This window comes from Asparagus officinalis, chromosome 8 (assembly GCF_001876935.1).
Source record: "Asparagus officinalis chromosome 8, Aspof.V1, whole genome shotgun sequence".
NCBI lineage: Eukaryota > Viridiplantae > Streptophyta > Magnoliopsida > Asparagales > Asparagaceae > Asparagus > Asparagus officinalis.
In genome coordinates this window covers 43,132,553-43,155,026 of record NC_033801.1, presented here as the reverse complement: position 1 = coordinate 43,155,026, position 22,474 = coordinate 43,132,553, and the positions used below count along the sequence as shown (strand labels likewise).

Here is a 22,474-nt window from a genome sequence, read left to right as displayed (position 1 = left end):
TCTACATTGAATCCTACCTTATAGTTGAAAATTCTTCACCGGATTTTAAATAAATTCAGAATGATATAATCAAGAATGTGAAATTCCAAGCATTTCGGGGTGTTCAATAATTCTTGTAACAAAGTAAGGTAGGTATTATTGGTGTCATGTATTTTGTATTTCTTAATAAACTCAGACTCTTGTACTGTGAAGTTTTATTTTCTAACAACCAATTCTTCTATAGAGTTCTGAAAATTTGGTTGTTGATTATTCTCCAAGAATCTAAGTTCATCAAGAAAGAGTTCTTCAAAATTTAATTCAAAGCAGCAAATGTTTAACATAGTTTTATTATTCTCAAGGACCTGATCTGGTTCTTCTAAAAACTCTAACTCTTCATCAAAAAATTCCTCAAAACTCAAATCAGACTCTTCTTCTTCTTCTTCTTCTTCTTCTTCTTCTTCTGATCTTTCCTGAATGTAATTTATTTCTAGAGACTGATTATTTGGTTGGTCCCTTGGATTAAAAATGTTAAGATCAACAGTCAAATTCTCAAAGGACAGCTTCATTTGACCAATTCTACAGTTGATGAGAGCATTAGAAGTGACTAAGAAAGGTCATCCTAAGATGACAGGTGTCTGTCCTTTGGGATTGGAAACATGCTGTGTTTCCAAGACTACAAAATCTACTGGAAAAATAAAATCTACAACCTTAATCAGAACATCCTCTAACTCACCCATAGGGACCTTAACAGATCTATCAGCCAATTGTAAGGTGTATTTGGTTGGGTTCAGTACACCTAGACCTAATTGCTGGTAGACTGGGAAGCAAATTAACACTGGCCCCTAAGTCTAAAAGCGTCTTATCAATATGAGTATTACCAATGATACATGAAATGATGGGGAAACCTGGATCTTTACATTTCAAAGGTATGGGATTTGATAGCATTTTACTGATATTGGCGGCTAAAAAGACTTTCTTTGGAACATTTATTCACCTCTTCTTAGTGCATAATTCTTTTAAAAATTTAGCATAAGATGGAATTTGTTTAATTACATCTAAAAGAGGAATATTGACCTTAACCTGCTTAAAATTTTCTAGATCTTCTCCTCTTGAGGAGAGTGTTTCCTAAGCCTGAGTCTATCTGGCAAAGGAGCAACTGGTCTAAACCTATCAAAAACTGGCTCAAGTTCCGGTTCAGGTTCTTGATCATCTGAGGAGGGTGATTGTTGAATAGATTCATCAGAAGGAGAAGGAGAATGAATTTGTACTAGATTAAAAGTTTGACTTGGAGTAGTTCTCACTTGATTATCGACCTGTCTACCTGACCGAAGTGAATGTATTGCATTCACTTGAGCTTCATAGGATGAACTGCATCCTGTGTCCTTAGGGTTGACTATGGGTTAACTGGAAAATTTTCCTTTCTCTCATTCACTCACGGCACTAGCTAGTTGACCAAGTTGGGATTCTAATCTAGCTATAGCTTGAGTGTTGAAATTGAGCATTTGTCTGGTTGATTGTATAAAGGAATTCAGAGTGCTGGATGTTTGAGTCAACATATTCATGGTTTGAGTAGAGGCCTTAATTATTGTTTTCAAACCCCTTTCTAAGACATTGAGACGTTTATCCTGATCTGGATTGTGAGGAGTCTGAATTACAACTTGATGAAGAGGAGTCTGATTTTGATACGACAGATTGGGTTGTTGATATTGTGGATGAGAATTGAAAGGAATTGTGTTTTCCCTAGAAAAATGTTGGGTCGAAGCGGGAGTAAAGTTTTGAGTTTCAGGAGAATTTTCTTGATTCCATGCAAAGTTGGGATGATTTTTCCAACCTGGATTGTAGGTTGGAGAGAATTGATCATTTGTAGAACGCTGGAATGTAGCGTTGACATGTCCTAATGGCTGATTATTTCCTAAGAGAGGACATTCTTCTAAAATATGAGATGGTGACAGACAGTTGTGACATCCTGAGGCTGAAACTTGATTGATTTGAGCTGGGCTCTTTTCTTGATTTCTAAAGCTTCTAACCTACGCATGACTGTGGCCATCTTAGCTTCAGATGCAATGTTCGACTCTAAGGAAATACCACTGGATTTAGGTTGGGGAACTTAGCTTCAGATGCAATGTTCGACTCTAAGGAAATACCACTGGATTTAGGTTGGGGAACTGATGACACTCGGTCATCACAGTGTTCCCATTGCATACCACTGGATTTAGGTTGGGGAACTGATGACACTCGGTCATCACAGTGTTCCCATTGCATGGTTTTTCTAGAAAGACTCTCTAAAAACTCCCAAGCTTCATTAGCGTTTTTCCTCATGAAATCCCCATGGTACATTGATTCTAAGGAAGTTTTTACAAAGTAATCTAATCCTTCATAAATTATTTAGCACAATCGCTATTTTTCTAAACCGTGATGAGGACATTGGATGAGAAGATCTTTGAATCGGTCAAAATACTTCCAAAAAGGTTCTTCCGAGACAATTTTAAAATTCATGATGCTGTTTCTTAGCTTCACCATTTTATGGATAGGAAAAAATTTCTTAAGAAAAACGGTGACAAATTCCTCCCAAGTAGTGATGGAATTTACGGGTAAGCTATACAGCCATTTTTTTGCTTTGTCTTTGAGAGCAAATGGAATAAATCTGAGTTTGATCGCATCTTCTGTTAATTCTCTCATTTTAATCATAATACACACTTCCTCAAATTCCAAGATAAAAAAATATGCATCTTCTGTTTCATTTCCAAGGAATTTGGGAAGCATGTTTATGCAATACGGTCTAAGCTCAAAATTTATTCCATTTGTTTCGGGAAGCCTAATGCAAGATGGAATTGCATTTCTGGTGGGGTAACACATATCCTGGAGAACGGGTTGATTTGCCATTTCTTAGATTGGTTCAATATGGATTAAACGATGAGAATTATCCCTAACCCAAGTTTGCATACACCAAAACAATTTTTTTTAAAGAAGAAAAAGATAGAGAAAACCTAACTAAAACAAATCAAAGCAATCACTTTTTAATCACTCTAATTCTAGGGTTTAGTCTAACTCAACTAGACCAGCTCCTAACCAAAAACTCCTACCGTGAAAAGATTAAAGTTTTACCCAGATAGTTAGCCAGGTAAGGATAGTACTAGAGGGTGATCAGAGATCAATTAAGTACCTCGTTCCTTACGGAGCGCTTTACGCAACCCCTAAACCTTGCCTTAGACACCAACTAATCTGAGAAAACTTAAACCAGTTCACTTAAGGATTTCTTGTTCCTTATTGAGCTTGAATCCTTAGAGGCCAACGTCTAATGAGTTTTAGAAGGCTTGGGTTTGTGAAGTGAGGAATTAGTGATTTGTGGGCTAAGGAAAGGGTGATAAAATCCCTTACCTTATCTTGATTAGGGGTTTTACCCTTAAGAATGTTTTAAATGTGTGCCAAATCAAGTGCTACAATCACTTTGGTGAATTCCTACACTATATGAAATGCAACCCTAGAAATTAAAAGCGACTAAAAAAGGGAGATAAAAAAACATATTTCCACAGGATAATTGAGTAAAAGTATTACAAAAGTATCGTCATTTCATGTATCTAGAATAGGAAGATAAAACCTATTGCCGCCGAGCGATTGAGTAAGAATATTACAAAAGTATCGCTATAGCATAAGGAGATGCACACATATATGTATTATCAGTTGTAGTTACTCCCATGTTAGATTACCCATGAGTAGGATACATTCCTTGATTTGTGGCATACATGATATGGCCTATGGTGATTTTTGAGTTGGATGATATTCTCTTATTATTGCACCAACTACTTGAGAAGTAGTTCAAGATTGTGACATTAGTCCTATATGATTTAGGCTTAGAGTATTTCTTTTGAGTGTTGTTTTCATTCATAGAGTTGCAATCAGTATCCAGGGATCTATAATTTGAGACATATGGTATATATATGAGGGTTTCCTTGCTTGAATTATTTCGCTTGACGTACTACGTCTCGTCTTATAGGTGTCTAAATATTAACTCCATTAGATACGTGAAAAATGATATAGGTAGACTATGCTTAATAGATAGAGCATCCACTTCTTCTAGTAGCCCTTCCCCTAGGAGCGGATGGAGGCGATCTTGCTGTAGCACTCTGATACTCTTGTTGTTGATCTTTTTGTTTAAATTATATCTCTTAGGCAGATCAGAGTTTCAGAGAGCCGCATGATGATAGAGTTCTAGCATAGTCATCATCGCACAGTTTTAGCAGTTGAAGCTTCACTATATAGTTATGTTAATTGTTCAGACTTTAGAGTTGTATTCATTGTGTAGAGCCTGAGACGCCCCTGGGTTCACACAAGGCTGCAGTCTGAGGTGAAACCAGGAATGTTAAACATGTCATACACCACACCGTGTAATAACATGTTTCACCATCATAATTCCTATCTCTCTAGTAGAGTCAACAATAGGTGTAGGTACAAAAGCAAGTAAAACATAATACAAGAGATATATGATGAAATAATAGAGATAAAAATGATATTTCATCATCCAACATATAAAAATATAAAGTAAATCTCTGAAATAACTAGTCTGAAGATCTCAACAAGTCTCAAATACAGAATATCTGATAAAAGGAAATAAGACACACAACCTTTACAACTTCTAGAATATAACTCTCAAATGTCTAAACAACATGTCTACAGTGGAGCTCCCCATAAATAAAATAAAACTACAAATGAAAGATGAACGCTAATAAGTATCGATATCAACCTGTGACTCTTCGTGCACCTGGCTCGTTACCTGAAATAGGAGGGGATAATGAGCGTTAAAGCACTAGTGAGCTACATCACAACCAACCCCAAAGGAGAGGGCTCGTTGCATATAGAAAATACAGTTAATACATATATACATAAAATCATTGATCCTAACAATAAGAAGATTTTAGTATTTAGGAAATTACAACGCAAGCATAGGTACGTCGAGCGAAATAATCCAAACAAGAAAACCCTTATGTATATATCTTGTATCTCAAATTGTAAATTTCTAAATACCAAACCCAAGATCTAATATAGGAACAATAATATAAAGAAGACTAACCCATCTCAGAACTCAAATACCATGTCATGTCAAAACCCACATAAGTGTCATGTCCAGCCTATGTAAGTGTAAGTGCCATACTCAAGTTTTAAACAGGTGTCCAACACATGGACTAAGACTAGGTGTAGTGGATGCCCAACACATGGACTGCATAGTGGATGCCCAACACATGGACTGCATATATAAATTGTCCAACACATGGACTGAATGATGAATGTCCAAATATAGACTGAATATAATGAATGTCCAACACATGGACTGAATATGATGAATGTCCAACACATGGACTGCACATAATAATTGCCCAACACATGGACTGAATGAAATGTATAGAATATCGATGAGATATATGAAAAGGATGCATATACACTAATTTCACACGTGTCTTGGTATGCAAATCTAAACTCATGTCAGCAAGCTATCTCACATATGAAGATACATAATAAACAATAATTTCTAACGCCAAATATTTGAGGCGACTCCTCGTTCACATTAAAGCACACAACAAAAGTAATGCACAAACTGTGCCGACGATCAACCGAAACAGGCAGAAACCCTTCACAGGTTTTTGTCTGCTTCGAAACAAATCTAGAAGTGACATCATTATTTTTCAAGCATAACATAACTGATATCAACATATATTAAACAACATAAAATGAAATATTAGCATGTAAATATATCGTCGCCTAAACATTTATATACACATATTTAAACCTTTTAAAAGTAAAAACTTGTGATTTAATTCATGATTAATAGATTTCATATCTGAAATTTATCAAGGTTACTGTTGTAATCAATTAGAAAATTATAATAATGTATTCTCACTTCATAAGTTATAAAGATCTATCTTTTGTACACTAAAAATATGTTTTAGGCGCAAAAAATCTGAATAAAACTTAATAAAACGTGTAAAATAAAAGGGTGCAGAGTTGGGCAAGATGTTACTCACCTTAGATACTGAAAAACTCCTATCACGTGAAAGAGAACCAATCCCCTTCGCTGCACTGCATAAAACCCACTAAAAAATCATCCGAAATCCCTAAAAATCGCCAAAGAAAAGAACTAGGGGTTGAGAGAGGGGAAAATGGGCTGCTAGGGTTTGGAACATAGGAAAAAAGAAGTTTTTTTTATGTTTAAACATGTGTATATATGATAGCAAACCCGAAAAACTACAACCTACAATCTGAAACCCGAAACTGGAAAACCCAGTCTGACTAGAAACATACTCTTTGGTATTTTGGTTGTAACTTTCGTATCCGACCTCGAAATAAAGTGATTAAATATTTTTTTAGAAAGATGATAAAGATATATACAACTTTGGTATTTTAAGTTTTTCCATATTCACAACGTATTAATTTGTAAAATACAAAATCTCTCTATTGATCATAAATTTCCAGATTTATACATCGAGCATGATTTGTGCATTTGCTCTTATATATATACATATATATATTGAATTGATCTCAAATAAATTCCTAGCATACTCAAACATAATAATATGTTATTTATAGACATATAACATATTTATTATTATTTATCACAAAATATTCAAATTTTTGGGTTTTTATAGTGTCTTAGTGAGATTTTATTTGACTCATTGTGTTGAGATGTATTTCAAACTCAGAGATATTTTCATTCTAATTCAGTTGGGCTCATTTGTTGATATACTTATTCTGTGCATATCTGATTTTTTACTACTTCTATTACTTGCCTGTTTTGTACATTCACCTATTTGTTGTTTCCACTAGAGAGATAGTGACTGTGATGGTAAAACATGTCGTAGCATGGTGTTTGGTGCTTAGCAAGTTTGATAATCCAGGTTTCATCTTGGACTGCAGCCTTGTGTGAAACCTAGGGCATCATATTCGATATGCTTATAAAGCATCACATAGTTTATAGACCAATCTTTTCTGTTATGATTAATTATTTTCTCTAAAGTTTATTTGATCTGTCTATTTGTGACCTCTACTTGACCACTAGTTTGGGGTGATAAGGAGTCGATAATTTGTGTGTGATCGAATATTTCCTCATCAAAGCCTTAAAAGAATGGTTACAAAAATGTGTACCGTTGTCACTAATGATCGCTCGAGGCACTCCAAACCGTGCGAAAACATTATGCTTTAAAACTTTGACAACAACCTTGATGTCATTAGTTTTGCAAGCTACCGCCTCAACTTATTTTGACATGTATTCGATGACTACTAGAATGTAGATGTTTCCAAAGGAATTTAGAAATGGTCACATGAAATTGACACCCCACAAATCAAAGAGTTCAACAGATAAGATGGGTTGTAAGGACATCATATTTTTTCTTGTAACTTTCCCTAAGAGCTGACAACGGCTATATGTTTTGCAAAACTCAAATGAATCTTTGAGAAGAATGGGCCAGTATAGTCTACACTGGAGAATTTTTTCAGCTATTTTTCTTGGGCTAAAATGTACCCGCATACTTGCTTATGACAGAAGGACAGAACACTCCTAGTTTCTTCAGTAGAAACATACCTCCTAAAGATCTGATCATGATAGTATTTGAATAGATATGGATCATCCTAGTAAAAGTATTTTACCTGGGAGAGAAAAGGATCTATCCTGTTTAGACCAATGAGAAGAAATCTGTTTCATGACTAAGTAATTCACAATATCGACAAACCATGGGATAGATTGCATTTGTAGGAGTTTTTCATCTGGGAAATGTTCATTGATTGGGATGATTGATGTTAGTGCATTCAGGAGTCTAGAGAGGTGATCTACTACAGGGTTTTTTGCTCCTCTTCTGTCAAGAATTTGAATGTCAAACTCTTGAGGTAGGAGAATCCATCTAATAAGTCGTGCTTTAGCATCATTTTTGGTCAAAAGATACTTTAGTATGGTATGATCTGTGAAAACTTTGGTTAAAAACGCAATGAGATAGGACCTGAATTTTTCTAAAGCAAAGACTACAGCTAAAAACTCTTTTTCTGTAATAGAGTAATTTTGTTGGGCATCGTTCAGAGTCCTACTGGCATAGTAGATCACATAGGGTTGTCCATCAAACTGTTATCCTAAAATAGCACCAATTACAGAATCAGATGCATCACACATCAGTTCGAAGGGTAAAGTCCAGTCTGGTGCATGAATGATAGGAGTTGTCGTCAGTTCCTTTTTTAGATATTTAAAAGCTTTGAGGCAATCAGGAGAGAAGACAAATGATGTATCCTTGGCTAAAATATTGGTCAATGGTCTAGCAATTTTTCTAAAATCCTTGATGAAACGTTGATAAAATCTAGCATGACCAAGAAATAATCTGAAATCTTTGACAGTTTTGAGAGGAGGAAGGTTAGAAATAAGGTTTACCTTAGCTTTGTCCACTTCAATACATCTATTGGAAACTACATGTCCTATGACAACGTCCTATTTGACCATGAAATAACATTTCTCCCAATTGAGAGTCAGATTTTTCTCCCTACATCGTGATAGCACCAGTTTAAGATGATGTAAACATTCTGAAAATGTGTCACCGAAAATAAAAAGTTCGTCCATAAAAATTTTGAGAAATCTTTCTACCATATCGAAAAAATACTAATCATGCAATGTTGGAATGTGACAAATGCGTTACATAGCCCAAAAGGCATGCGTCGGTATGTGAATGTTCCATACGGGCATATGAAAGTTGTTTTCTCCTGATCTTCTGGAACGATAGGAATTTGATTGTAATCTGAATATCCATCCAGAAAATAATAAAACTCATGTCTAGCTAATCGCTCTAACATTTGGTCAATGAAAGGAAGAGGGAAGCGATCTTTCCAAGTGGCTAAGTTGAGTTTTTAATAGTCAATGCAAACTCGCTATTCAGTTTGGATTCGAGTGGGAATCAGATCATTAGCCTCATTTTGGATCACGGTGATCCCAGATTTTTTTGGAATAAATTGGACCAAACTCACCTATGAACTATCAAAAATGGGATAAATGATCTCATGATCAAGTCATTTTAGAATGTCTTTTCTAACAGCTTCTTTCATTATCGGATTTTACCTACGTTGAGGATCTCTAGTAGGTTTGGCATCATCTATCAAGTAAATTCGGTGTTTAATAATGGTTGGACTAATCCCCTTAATATCAACTATGATTCATCCAATGGCTTCCCTATTCTCTCTTAAGACATCTAAGAGGGCTTTCTTTTGACTGGTTGTCAAATCAGAAGAAATAATAACTGGTAAAGTCTCATTTTCCCTTAAGTAGGCATACTCTAGATTTTCAGGTAAAGGTTTGAGCTCTGACTTAGGGGGTTCCTCGACAAATGGGCAAAGTTAGACTCAAGGCTCTATCTCCAAAGGTTCTTGTTGCCAGCTAATTGCAGATACATAATTGACCAGCGGATCTAACCCTAATTCATCCTCAAAAGACTCTTCAAACACTAAGTCAGATACACAGGAATCTAACTTGCACTCTCCCTCTTAGTGCTCACTGGATATTCCCTGAATGAAGTTTACTTCCATGAGTTGATTAGATGGGTCATTAGGCTACCTTCCTAGGTTGAAGATATTGAGGTCAACAGTCATGTTTCCAAAAGATAGTTTTATCTGACCCATCCTACAATTGATCAAAGCATTTGAGGTGGCTAAGAACAATCTTCCTAGAATGACTGAGATTTGACTTTTGAGATTGGAAACAGGATGTGTTTTCAAGATAATAAAATCAACAGAAAAAATAAACTCTCCAACCTTGATTAAAACATTCTCTACCTCTCCTTTGGGAATTTTCACGGATCTATCAGTTAATTATAGAGTGCATCTTGTCGGTTTAAGTTCTCCTACACCTAGCTGTTGATAGACTGAATAAGGTAGGAGGTTGACGCTGGCTCCCAAGTTTAAACGTATAGAATTGTGGGACAACCAGGGTCCTTATACTTTAACGACATGGGCTTTGAAAAACTTTTATTGAGGTTGGTAGCTAAGAAGACTTTCTTGGGGACATTTGTGGTTCTTTTCTTAGTGCATAAGTCTTTAAAGAACTTTGCATAAGAGGAAATTTGTTCAATCGCGTCTAAAAGAGGGATGTTGATCTTGACTTGTTTAAAGGTTTCTAGAATTTTTTCAACTTGCGGGGAGTTCTTCCTAAATTTGAGTCTGTTTGGAAAGGGGGAACGGGCCTATACCTATCTAGATCAGGCTCAATCTCATGTTCAACTTCTTGGTCATCGAAAGGAATTATTTTATCATAAGGAGTATGTTGGATGGGAGAAGGGGCTTGATCCGGTGGCATTCTAACTTGGTTGTCTATCTATTTTCCTAATCGTAAATTGTGAACTGCATTCACATGGGCTGGTTGGGTTGAACTAGATCCATTGTCTTTAGGGTGAGCAACAGGTTGACTTAGGATTTTTTTTCTCTCTCTCACTCACGTCATTGGCTAGTTGCCCAAGTTGGATTTCTAATCAGGCTTTGGCTTTAGTGTTCGAGTAGAGCACTTGGCCGGTTGTTTGTATGAAGGAATTTAGAGAAGTGGATGACTGGGTCAACATGTTAGTGGTTTGTGTAGAAGCTTTAATCATAGCCTCTAAACCCTTTTCTAAGATACTAAGATGTTTTTTGTGGTCAGGACCTGAAGGATTTATGGGTTGATGAGGATGAGGATGTTGGTTTGCAAAAGGTAGATTAGATTGTTGAAAATTATTTGGTGCATTGAATGGAGTTGTGTTTCTTCTAGGAAATTGCCGATTTGAAGCAGGCATGAACGTTGGATTTCCAGCAGGATTTCCTTGGTTCCAGGCAAAATTAGGATGATTCCTCCAACCCGGATTGTAGGTTAGAGAGAATAGATCATTTCTAGGGCGCTAGAATACAATATTCATCTGTTCTAAAGATTAGGTGGTTCCTAGGAGAGGACATTCCTCTGAGATATGACCAAGAATATGACAGTTATGACAACTCAAGGCAGAAACATGATTGATTTGAGCTGGAGCTCGTTCCTTAACTTCTTAGGCTTCTAACCTTCGCAGAATTATCGTTATCTTTACTTTAGAAGCAATGATTGATTCTAAGGAAAGACCACTAAACTTAGGTTAGAAAACTGATGCAACTCTGTCATCATAGTGTTCCCACTACATGGTTTTCTCGGACAGATTTTCTAGAAATTCTCAAGCTTTGTTAGCATTCTTTTTCATGAAATCCCCTTAGCACATGGATTCTAAGGAAATCTTTAAAGAATAGTCTAATCCTTCATAGATTATTTGGCATAATCGCCATTTCTCGAGACCGTGATGAGGACATTAGATGAGAAGATCCTTAAATCTATCAAAGTACTTCTAGAATGGCTCCCCCGGGATAATTTTAAAGTTTTGAATGTTGTTTCTAAGCTTTATTGTTTTATGAATTGGGAAATTTTTCTTAAGAAAAATGGTGACAGATTCATCCCAAGTTGAGATGGAATTTGTTAGTAAACTATACAGCCATTTTTTTACCTTATCCTTAAGAGCAAATGGAATAAATTTGAGTTTGATTGCATGTTTAGTTAATTCTCTTATTTTAATCATAATGCACACTTCCTCAAATTCTGAGATAAAAATATAAGCATCTTCAGTTTTATTTCCTAAAAATTTTGGAAGCATGTTTATATAGTACAGTCGAAGCTCAAAATTAGTTCCATTTGCTTCAAGGGGTTTAATGCAAGAAGGGATTGCATTCCTAGTGAGATAACACATATCTTGGAGAACGGTTTGATTAGTCATTTCTTCAATTGGTTCAACACGAATTAAGCGATTAGTATTATCCCTAATCCACACTTGCATACACCAAAACAATTTTTTTTCTAAAAGAAATATAAGAGTTAGAGTTTTTTTATTAAAAGACAATAAGACAAAAATGAGAAAAAGAAAAACCTAGCTAAAACAAATCAAAACAATCACTTTTGTCAATCACCCTAAATTCTAAGGTTAAGCCTAACTCAGCTAGACTAGCTCCTAACTAAAAACTCCTTTAGTAAAAAGTTCAAAGTTTACTCGGTCAGTAAGCCAGGTAAGGATAGTACTAGAGGGAGATCAAAGATTGATTAAGTACATCATTCCTTACAAAGCACTTTACGCAAACCTTAAACCTTGCCTTAGACACCAACGGATTCAAGTAAACTTAAATCGGTTCACTTAAGGATTTCTTATTCCTTAATGAACTCGAGTCCTTAGAGGTCAACATCTAATGAGTTTTAAAGAGGCTTGACTTTATGTAGTGATGAATTAATGATTTCTGGGCTAAGGAAAGGGTGATGAAATCCCTCACCTTATCTCGATTAGGGGGTTTTGCCCTTAAAAATATTTTTAAATGTGTGTCAAATCAAGATGCTCAAATCACTTGGGTGAATTTCTACTAACTATATGCAATGTAACCCTATGAATTAAAAGCGACTACAAAATGATGATAAAAAAAATCTATTTTTATTATAGTCAACAATCCAACAAAAGTGAGAAGGGAGATACTGTTCAATTATTATCTTGTTAGTAATTATTCAAGTGGAGGATAAATTTTATTATGATCGACGAAATTAAAAAAATTTAAGTCATACTTGTCTCTAATTGTGAAGACTAACTAGAGGGTGGAATTGAAAATACTAGATAGACTCAAGCAAATCTTCAAATCCTCGATCTCCAATTCGTGATCTTCAAGCTCCAAGTGGTTTCTTCACAAGAAAAACACACAAGTTAAAGAACCAAAATAATTAAAATCCTACTAAAACACCATCCCCGGCAATTGCGCCAAAAACTTAACGGGGCATAAATGATGTCTAAAAGTTGCAAGTGCACAACTAATCAAGTTATAGTATAAAAAAGTTATCGATCCCATGAGGAAGGTGTTTATAGGAGAAAATTAGATTCAGTTCTTATGTTGTGTGCATGGCAATTAGGAGTGAGAAAAATTGTAATTGTGGAGATATATGAGGAGTATTGTGAATATGTGCAAAAGTTAATAAATGAGATTTAGATGATAGAAATAAAGAGTGGATGTGATAAAAGAATAAATAAAATCATAAGGAAAGAAAAATAAAGGATATAAAAATCAAGAAACAAATAAGAGAAAATCAAGAACTAAAAAAATCAAGAAAGAAAAGATGGAGGATTCAATTAAAAATATGAGAAATCTGGAATTTAATCCACTAGCTAATCTCAATTATAAAATATGAACTATTCTCTTTTTATCACACTAGTATGATGCATGTGCGTTGCACGTGTAAATACTTTCATGTTTATATGTAGCCCTATAGTTTTTATTGCATTGATTAATTTTTTTTCTACTTAACATATATACGTGAAAGATGTCATAGATAATATATATATTATTTATATGATATAAATAGATGTTATAGGGTTATAAATAGCATCATAAAAAACACTAATTTTGCATATAAAAAACCAGTATATTGACCAAAAAGACTATAAATAAATGAAGTAACCGAAATTATTTAATTATATGTTCACTTAATGTAGCATAATCATATCTTATTTAAGTTTGATATAAATAGACAGAAAAGAGCTCAATTTTAGCAGGATTCATCAACTTCAAAAGATGCATCTTTGTCAAACTGTAGAGAGCCATGGGGAATTGGGCTGCAGCAAGGCAATTTGGTTTGATCTATAATAGGTAGAGTCCATGACCTGTAAACAGAACTGAATCGAGCATGATCAGGCATCATAAACTTATGGAAGATCAAACCTAACTATAAATGTTACATAAATGGGGAAATTACCTTTGAGATCAAAGATAGTCCGTTGCATTGTAAATAGTTAACAACTTTAATACACATCTTCGTTGCATATTAGAATATTGTGTTAGATAATAATTGTTTGAAAGTTAATTTGTACAAAATGTGCATCATAGAATGAAAAAATAATGAGTCATGAAATTGATGAGTTGATTTACCTTTGAGGCAATAATACTTCTGGATACACAATATTTTTCGCGTATGTTTTTGTTGTTCTTCTTGTTTGGTCAACTTTCACTAATACCTTAGTTGTTCTCATTGATATCCCCCTTGATAATGCAACATATAATTGACCATGTGAGAATACATGGTGTGGCAAATAAACTCCAACATAAGGTATTGTTTGTCCCTGCGCTTTGTTTATTGTCATTGCAAAACATAGTCGGATTGGAAATTGTTTTCTACGAAATTGGAATGGATAACCCTCATTTTCAGCTGGAGATAATGGTATTCTCGGAATCATGACATTTTGACCAGAATGTTGACCAATTGTGATTTCAGCATGGATAACATTATGTTCATATCCTCTATAGATCATTCGTGTGCCATTGCACATTCCATTAGATGGATCAAGATTACGTAACAGCATGATCAAACAATTTCTTTTAAGAATCAACTTGTGAGGCGGGAGTCCATTCGGCATTAAGGTGTTCAAGAACTCTTCTTGGTAATAATTATTTGTGTCATCTACTGCTTCAACAAAACTAAAGAATGTTTTAGCTTCACCAGGAAATAATGCAATTAATTTTTCATTAAGTCCATCAACATACTCATTCCTTGTTGAAAGAATAGCACGTTGTGTCATATATTCAGCAGATGATGAATTTGATTGTAATGATGGAAAGATAGCATCAATCAAATTTTTTTCAGAGTTTTCATCATTGTCATATTCTACTACCATTTCATGTGGAAGAAGTATCAAATTCTCATCTATTGTGGGTTCCTCTCCATTCCCCACGCGCAATAAGAACTCTCCAAATACTTGATCAGTTCTTGCTCTCATATTAATAGTGAGAGATAATTTTTCCATTTTTTCCCAGAGATATGATTTCACAAGACTTGCATTGACTGTTTCTGCTCTAGTGCCTCGTGGAACAACTGGTAGAACTTGACGAAAATCACCTCCAAACACGACTACTTTTCCACCAAAAATTCTTTTGTCACCCATTACATCCCTCAATGTTCTGTCAACCGTCTCAATCGCAAATCTTTTTGCCATAGGTGCTTCATCCCATATTATAAGTGATGCCAATCGTATCAATTTTGATGTTCCATCCTGCTTTGATATATTGCACATTGTAGTTTCATTAGCAGTAATTGGAATTTTGAATCGTGAATGTGCAGTTCGCCCTCCTGGCATTATTACTGCAGCCACTCCTGATGTCGCTGTTGCTAATGCTATCATCTTTCTTGATCTTAGATTTGCAAGCAATGCACGATAAAGAAAAGTTTTACCTGTTCCTCCCGGACCATCCACAAAAAATATTCCAGATTTTTTTTTGTTGACTCTATCTAATATGATATCGAAGGCTTGTTTTTGCCTTGGGTTTAACTTTGATTGAGCATGAAAATCTTCAAATGGAATGTCTATCTCACTTTCATCAATAATTTCTCTTGGTAAAGTTTGACATTGGTCAACATCATCATGTATCAGTAATGGTAGATCATAATCTACAATATGTTTACCCATACTCTCAAGGAATAGACTAATGCTTTTTAATGTCCATGCAACACGAGCTGGTAGCATGTAATCATCTACTCCTCCCTTGAAATCTTCTGTCATCGCTTCAAAATGATTGTTCCATAGTTTTCTTACATTTGATGGTTGGCAATAAACTAAAATAATGGCAAATAATCTTCGTAGTGCATAAGGCATTTGGAAGGTAGTGGCCTCAACTAAACAATCAGAAATACTATCATCAGCTTCTAGTAATCCTCTTTTTTGTGCAGCTTCCTTGAAGGACTTATATGCAATACCATCAATTGTTAAAAGATATTCCCATGAAGTAGGTCCCCTCACATGATTTAACAATAGACATAAATAATATCTCTCTCCTTCTTTTGGGTTTGCAGCGTTTATACGACCAATGACAAGTTTGTGCTTCCGATCAGACCAAATCTTTGCTTGGTTACTCCACACGTAGTGTTCAGGAAATTCGACGTATAAAAATTTCCTTGCATTTTCAGTTGTTGTGCATTTTGTGAAGAATTCAGTGAGCATAGTTTTTGATGATCTTTCTGAACCTATTACATCACGAAGATCTCGATGTTGCCAATAACAAATTGATTGCTTATCTGGAAGATGTAACTGAAGACTAATAACTGGAGGAGTAGTTTCATTCATCTTGAATTCATACATTCTCCAAAATGCTTCTTGCGCTGACACCCACCGCCCATCTTGGAAATGTTTTATTTCATCAAACTTATTTTGCTCTTCATTGTGTGCAAGGTAGATAGAGATCTTGTCGTGCCCTTTATATATATATTTATATAAATATTTGATCACTTTTACACTTGAGAAAACCTCAACATTAATGTGGCAATTGTACCTGTTAAGAAGATATGACGATATCATATTTAGAGATTTTCTCACATAGTATATTTTTTGTTGAAATGTTCTCATAAATAATAAACTTTAAAGCTATTATGAAGATTGTACCTGGTAAGGAGATATGGATTATAAGGAACAACCCATTGGTTGTTCAACTCTGCTCGACGCACACTTACTTTTCTACCATTATTCCTCCTCATGTAAATTGGATATGAATCTTTACCAACTATTGTCTTAGAGAAAAAAGGTCGTGGATAATGATGTCTACATTCTTGATTAACCATGCAAGGGCTGTCCATGCGGTGTTTCCCACAGGGACCATGCATCATATGTTTGACAACCATTTCATGAAGTCTTGAATGAGTAGACACATCTGGGATTTCTGCTGAAATATATTTATTGAACTGGTCAGGAGTTAAGATTTTGCAATCACCTTTCAATATAACCAAGATATGAGCATGTGGAAGCCCTCTTTTTTGAAATTCAATCACATACACATGCGCTCCAACTCTTCCAAAGACATTCTTTTTAAAAAGTTGATCTTTTAGGTCTTCAAGTTTTGAACGGAATACACGTGATGTCAAATCAGGTCTGTCTTGAGCAACTTGTCCCATTAGAAGTTCGTCTTTTATTTCTTTCCAATCTGGATTACAAGTCATCGTAATGAAAATATCTGGTTTACCAAACCTCTGAACCAAAGCCATTGCATCCATATACCGACGCCGCATGTCTCTTGGTCCTCCAATGAAAGATGCAGGTAAGATAACCGTTTTTGCCCAACTTGATCACCTCGAGTTTCACCGGTGGTTAGACTATCCATTATTCCTTAATACACTTCAGCTCTTATTTCTGATTGTTTGTTCCGAAAGTAATCAAGTCTAGTTGTCTCAAGTTTGATATACATGTCTACTACAAATTGTTGTAACAATCTTCCAGTAAGCAAAATCACAGATGGTTCTGATTCTCTTATTTGTAACTTGTAGCAATAATATTCTCTGCATGAAACATGAGATTGCTTTGGCATAGTGACACCTATATGGGAAAAAAATTTATTAACATTTAATATATGAAGAAATATTATTGACCACAAATGTAAAATAAGTATATTTATGATAAATTACCTGTCTGTTCTTGTTGTAATAGTTCTTGTACCGATGAGAATCGAAATTGACTTGAATTATTGTTTTGTTTGGAGATGGAGCAATCAATTTTTATGATATTTTGATGCCATCCGGATTCACCTTTCGGAAATAAAAGCGGGTATTGCAATGGATCATAGCAACCATAATAATGCTTCACATAATGTCTTTGACCAGAGTGTTCATGAATCACAATCTCCCTTTCAAATGGAACATTTGAATTATTCCCTTCAATCCATATGGCAACAACTTCATTGGATGTTGGTGTTTTATAGACCCGTTGATCAAGGTTGGTATTTGTAGCAATACAAACACGGATATCTTTGAATGATTCAAGATCTCTCAATGAACGAAGGAAAATAGCATATGGATTATCTTTCAAGATTTCCATTACCATTTTCATAACGCCCTCATCAATTATGTTATTTTGCAATATTTTCATTCGATTGTGAAGCTCATTATCACAATCATGAAAGTACAATTGGAAAAAAGCAGGTTTATCTGTGTTTGGTATCAAACCCGGTAAATGGTGGTAAATTTGCCCTTGTGCTCGAAATGTATAAACACCGTTCGTCGATGATGCCAAACTTTTATCAATAGTAGCTCCAAATGAGGTGAATGAGAATAGATTATTGTATTTTCGGATATTTTTACGGAACTCTATTGCTTTTGTAGTGTTGGACTTGAACAATGAGTAAAGAGTTGGATGGACATGCGTTGAAGCCAATTTGATTCGTTCATTATCGCAGCAAAATGTTGGGACTTCATGTTCGAATTTCTTTGCTCCACAATGAATACAGTGCGGGACTACTTTCATTTGATGTAACTCTGAGCATGAAGGATTATAGAATGTGTTTCCTATAAAATAAATTAAGCGATTAGTATTTAATTTTGTATACCGTGAGTTTTATATAATTTTAGTGTGTTGAATATACCTTGAAATTGATATTCTGATTGTGTAGCACGAAGTAACCACTTGACTCGTCGTTTAGCAGGACTATGATGATCATTCAATGCACCGAGACTTGATTCACGCCTATTCTCAATGGATCTATTTATATAAGAATTTCGCTCTTCTTGAGTGAGATTGGTATAATAATCTTTGAAGTAATTATTCCGCTTTCGCTTTCTTGAGGTCTCTCCATCTGCAAATTTATATTAAAATTTATTAATAATTACATTTTAGAATTGAAGGAAACATTTTAGATATTAAGAACATAGTTCAAACCTCCATCAAAAGTCATCTCTGGTCTAGTCTGTTGAAATGAAACACATGTAAAAGCAATGGAATATAAGTAACTATATGTAACAATTTATTCATATATACATATGCAGAATGAAGGAAATTTAGTTTGGCGATGAGCGAGAATTTTCAAGTATCATATTTTGACTTGGTATTTCTCATAATGTGAAGTTATTTTGTTGTATATATGGAAATTAGATATCAATAAAATATGAAAATTACATGAAATAATTACATTTTCATATTACTGTGATGAAGAGGTGATATGAATTTTACATATTGTATTGTGTTGTATATATGCTAAGTTAGCTATCAAATTATGGTATGGAATGTGCAAAGCACGTGTACCTATTCCAAAAATATTATGATGTGGATATAGCTACAAAAATAGATAGAAACTCCCAAAATAAAAAAAGAAATATTGCAACAAACAAATACCTTCTTTTCACAAAAGTGGAATGCTTGCTCCTTTGCCTCTACCAGGTTCTCTTCAAGCTAAAAAAGAAATATTATTAGCTTCTCATACTTAGCATTAGACTTCTTGATAAATATATACTTCTTAAAATAACATAACTAACTTTGGAGAAGATATATTAATATTTTTTTTTTCTAATAGAGAGAAAAGATATTAAGGTTAATGGAGGTTTAGAGTTTAGATGAGTGGTTGAACAATTTTCTGGAGAGAATGTGAGTGGGATTTATACAGATATGAAAGCAATTCAAATATTTTGAGGATATTTACTTAAAGATTTGGAATAAATTTTAATTTAAGAAATGTGTTTCATTAGGTAAGAAATTTTGGTAATTGACCTAATAAAAATAAAGTTGTTGTATTTAGTAATAATTAACTTGTAGCCAATATTTAGCATTATTGAAACGTTTTTGCTCTCCCTATTTATTCTTAATTATTTGTTAAGATTTGGCTTAGATGAATAACAGAACCGTGCACAAATTTATAGTAAAAATGATATTATTATAACACTTAAGATATATATATATATATATATATATATATATTATTTTATTCATAATTATTTATAAATGAGGTAAGTCATTACCGTTACTTCATAATAATTCATAAATTAGGTAAGTAATGGTTACTTAATAATTATTTGCTAGCCAAATCAAAATAGGAGAGAAAAAACGTTTTGTATATTTCACCAAACGAATGCACGTGATTCAGAGAAACAAAACAGGAATAAATATTAATATGCAATTTCTTTAAATAATTCATAAATGAGCAAATAGGACCTAATTAATCAGGAATAAATATTAATATACAAAACGTCCTCATTTATTAAAGAAATGAGGAATAACTTCATCAGGAATAAATATTAATATACAAAACGTCCTGATTAGGTCATATATATAAATGAGCAAATAGTAACAATTTCTTACCTAATCAGGAATAAATATTAATATACAATAACTTACCTCATCAGTAACAATTTCTTACCTGATGAGGTAAGAAATTTCTTTAATAAATGAGCAAACAGGAATAAATATTAATATACAAAACGTCCTTATTTATAAAACGTCCTCATTTATAAATGAGCAAATAGTAACAATTTCTTACCTAATCAGGAATAAATATTAATATACAATTACTTACCTCATCAGTAACAATTTCTTACCTGATGAGGTAAGAAATATCTTTAATAAATAAGCAAACAGGAATAAATATTAATATACAAAATGTCCTTATTTATAAAACGTCCTCATTTATAAATGAGCAAATAGTAACAATTTCTTACCTAATCAGGAATAAATATTAATATACAATTACTTACCTCATCAGTAACAATTTCTTACCTAATGAGGTAAGAAATTTCTTTAATAAATGAGCAAACAGGAATAAATATTAATATACAAAACGTCCTTCTTTCACATATTTGTTGTGGAGTATATTTGCCAATAATTCATAATTATTTATAAATGAGGTAAGTCATTACCGTTACTTCATAATAATTTATAAATGAGGTAAGTCATTGTTAGTTAATAATTATTTGCTAGCAAAATCTTACCAAATAGGAATAAATAGGGAGAGAAAAAACGTTTTGTATAGTTGGCCAATTTTAGAAATGTTTTGTAAAGAAATTATATAGTTTTGCCAAATATTTATTTAAAGATTTGGAATCAATTTTAATTTAAGAATTTTGTTTCATTAGGTAATAAATTTTGGTGATTGACCTAAACAGGATAAAATTGTTGTATTTAGTAATAAATAAGCCGATATTTAGCATTATTGATTCGTTTTTTCTCCCCCTATTTATTCCTAATTATCATAAATATGTAAAAATAATTATGAAGTTATGGAATTATCATATCATAAATGAAAAAATAATTTGCCAATTGTAGAATGGTTTAGCAAATCCAAAATCGTTTTTGCTCTCCCTATTTATTCTTATTTGGTAAGACTTGCCTTATAACTTAATTATGTAGTAATAATGACTTGCCAAATAATTATTAAGTAATGAAATTATCATTAATGGAAAAAATAGATGAGGTAAGTCCGTGTGTTTGAAAATCGGTGCAATTGTAGAAACTTTTTGTAAATATGAAAAAATAATTATGAAGCAACGGAATTATCATAAATGAAAAAATAATTTGTCAAATGTGAATGGTTTAGCAAATCCTAAAACGTTTTGCTCACCCTATTTATTCTTATTTAGTAAGACTTGCTTATAACTTAATTATGTAGTAATAATGACTTGCCAAATAATTATTAAGTAATAGAATTATCATTAATGGAAAAAATAGATGAGGTAAGATCGTTACTTCATAATTATTTTACCAAATAATTTCAAAAGAAACATTCGATTGTGACCATCTCTATGGTAAAAACATGGGTCTGAGGTTGTCTAAGGGGGTGTTTGGTTCAATTTCTAGAAATTATAGGGAATGTTTTCCACCTAAAATATGATTTTCTTGTATTTCTTAAAAAAATTATAGGAAAAGTTTTGAGAAATCAAAAAGTACCAATTTTCTTATTTTTTGTACTTTGGTTGTTTGGTTCAAACCAAGAAAATAGCTCATAACTTTATAGAAAAGAACAAGATTTGGTAGGGTTTTAATTAAATATGGTATGTGTCAGATTTCTGGTGATTTCCTCTCATTTTGAGAGAAAATTGCTTTTTGTAAAATTTGGTAGGTTTTGATATTTTATAGAAAATATTTCTGTAAATTTTTTGTTGAACCAAACACAATTTACAGAAATCTCTGGAAAACTTTTAATTACAAATTTACCATTGTTAGATATTTTGAGAAAAGTTTTCTCAAAAAATGTGCAACCAAACAGCCCCTAAGACAAAAATTGGGACAATAAAAGCCATAACACAGAAGTTGGGATATTTAGCATACCATTAAACAAAATAGAAGAAATCAAGTTACATATTGATCAATATAGTATAAACAAAAAATTTCCTGATGAAGTTATATATGAATCACTATAGTATTTCTTATTACCCAGGGATAATCCTTTCTGGTCATGTGGACTGAGGTTTTAGCTCTATCAAATCTACGCCACAATTCTTTAGGATCCTATCAAAAGTTTCACATCTAAGTGGCAGGGAGGATATATGTATTAATTTCTGACGTCCATATTAATTTCTTATGTTCATCCTCAGTTTCAAGGCATTAATTAAAGTTTTTACTTAAGATTAAATTATTTCATATGCCAAGGTTGCAAAAGTTGTTATTTGTCCGAAGTAAATAAGAATTGAGGACAACCTGCACAACAACTTCAGCAATGTAACAATGACAAGAAA

General features: G+C 33.4%; 2 protein-coding genes across 2 annotated transcripts; both read right to left on the bottom strand.

Annotated features, from left to right (window-relative positions):
- On the bottom strand, nucleotides 13,553–17,029 carry LOC109821182. The gene is made up of 3 exons (XM_020387372.1): nucleotides 16,434–17,029; nucleotides 13,933–16,323; nucleotides 13,553–13,667 (listed from the first exon to the last, which is right to left on the bottom strand). Exons 1-3 carry the CDS (start codon nucleotides 17,027–17,029, stop codon nucleotides 13,553–13,555), a joined length of 3,102 nt encoding a protein of 1,033 aa, XP_020242961.1.
- On the bottom strand, nucleotides 17,152–20,502 carry LOC109821181. The gene is made up of 7 exons (XM_020387371.1): nucleotides 20,498–20,502; nucleotides 20,342–20,360; nucleotides 19,146–19,202; nucleotides 18,693–18,720; nucleotides 18,400–18,609; nucleotides 17,447–18,322; nucleotides 17,152–17,357 (listed from the first exon to the last, which is right to left on the bottom strand). Exons 1-7 carry the CDS (start codon nucleotides 20,500–20,502, stop codon nucleotides 17,152–17,154), a joined length of 1,401 nt encoding a protein of 466 aa, XP_020242960.1.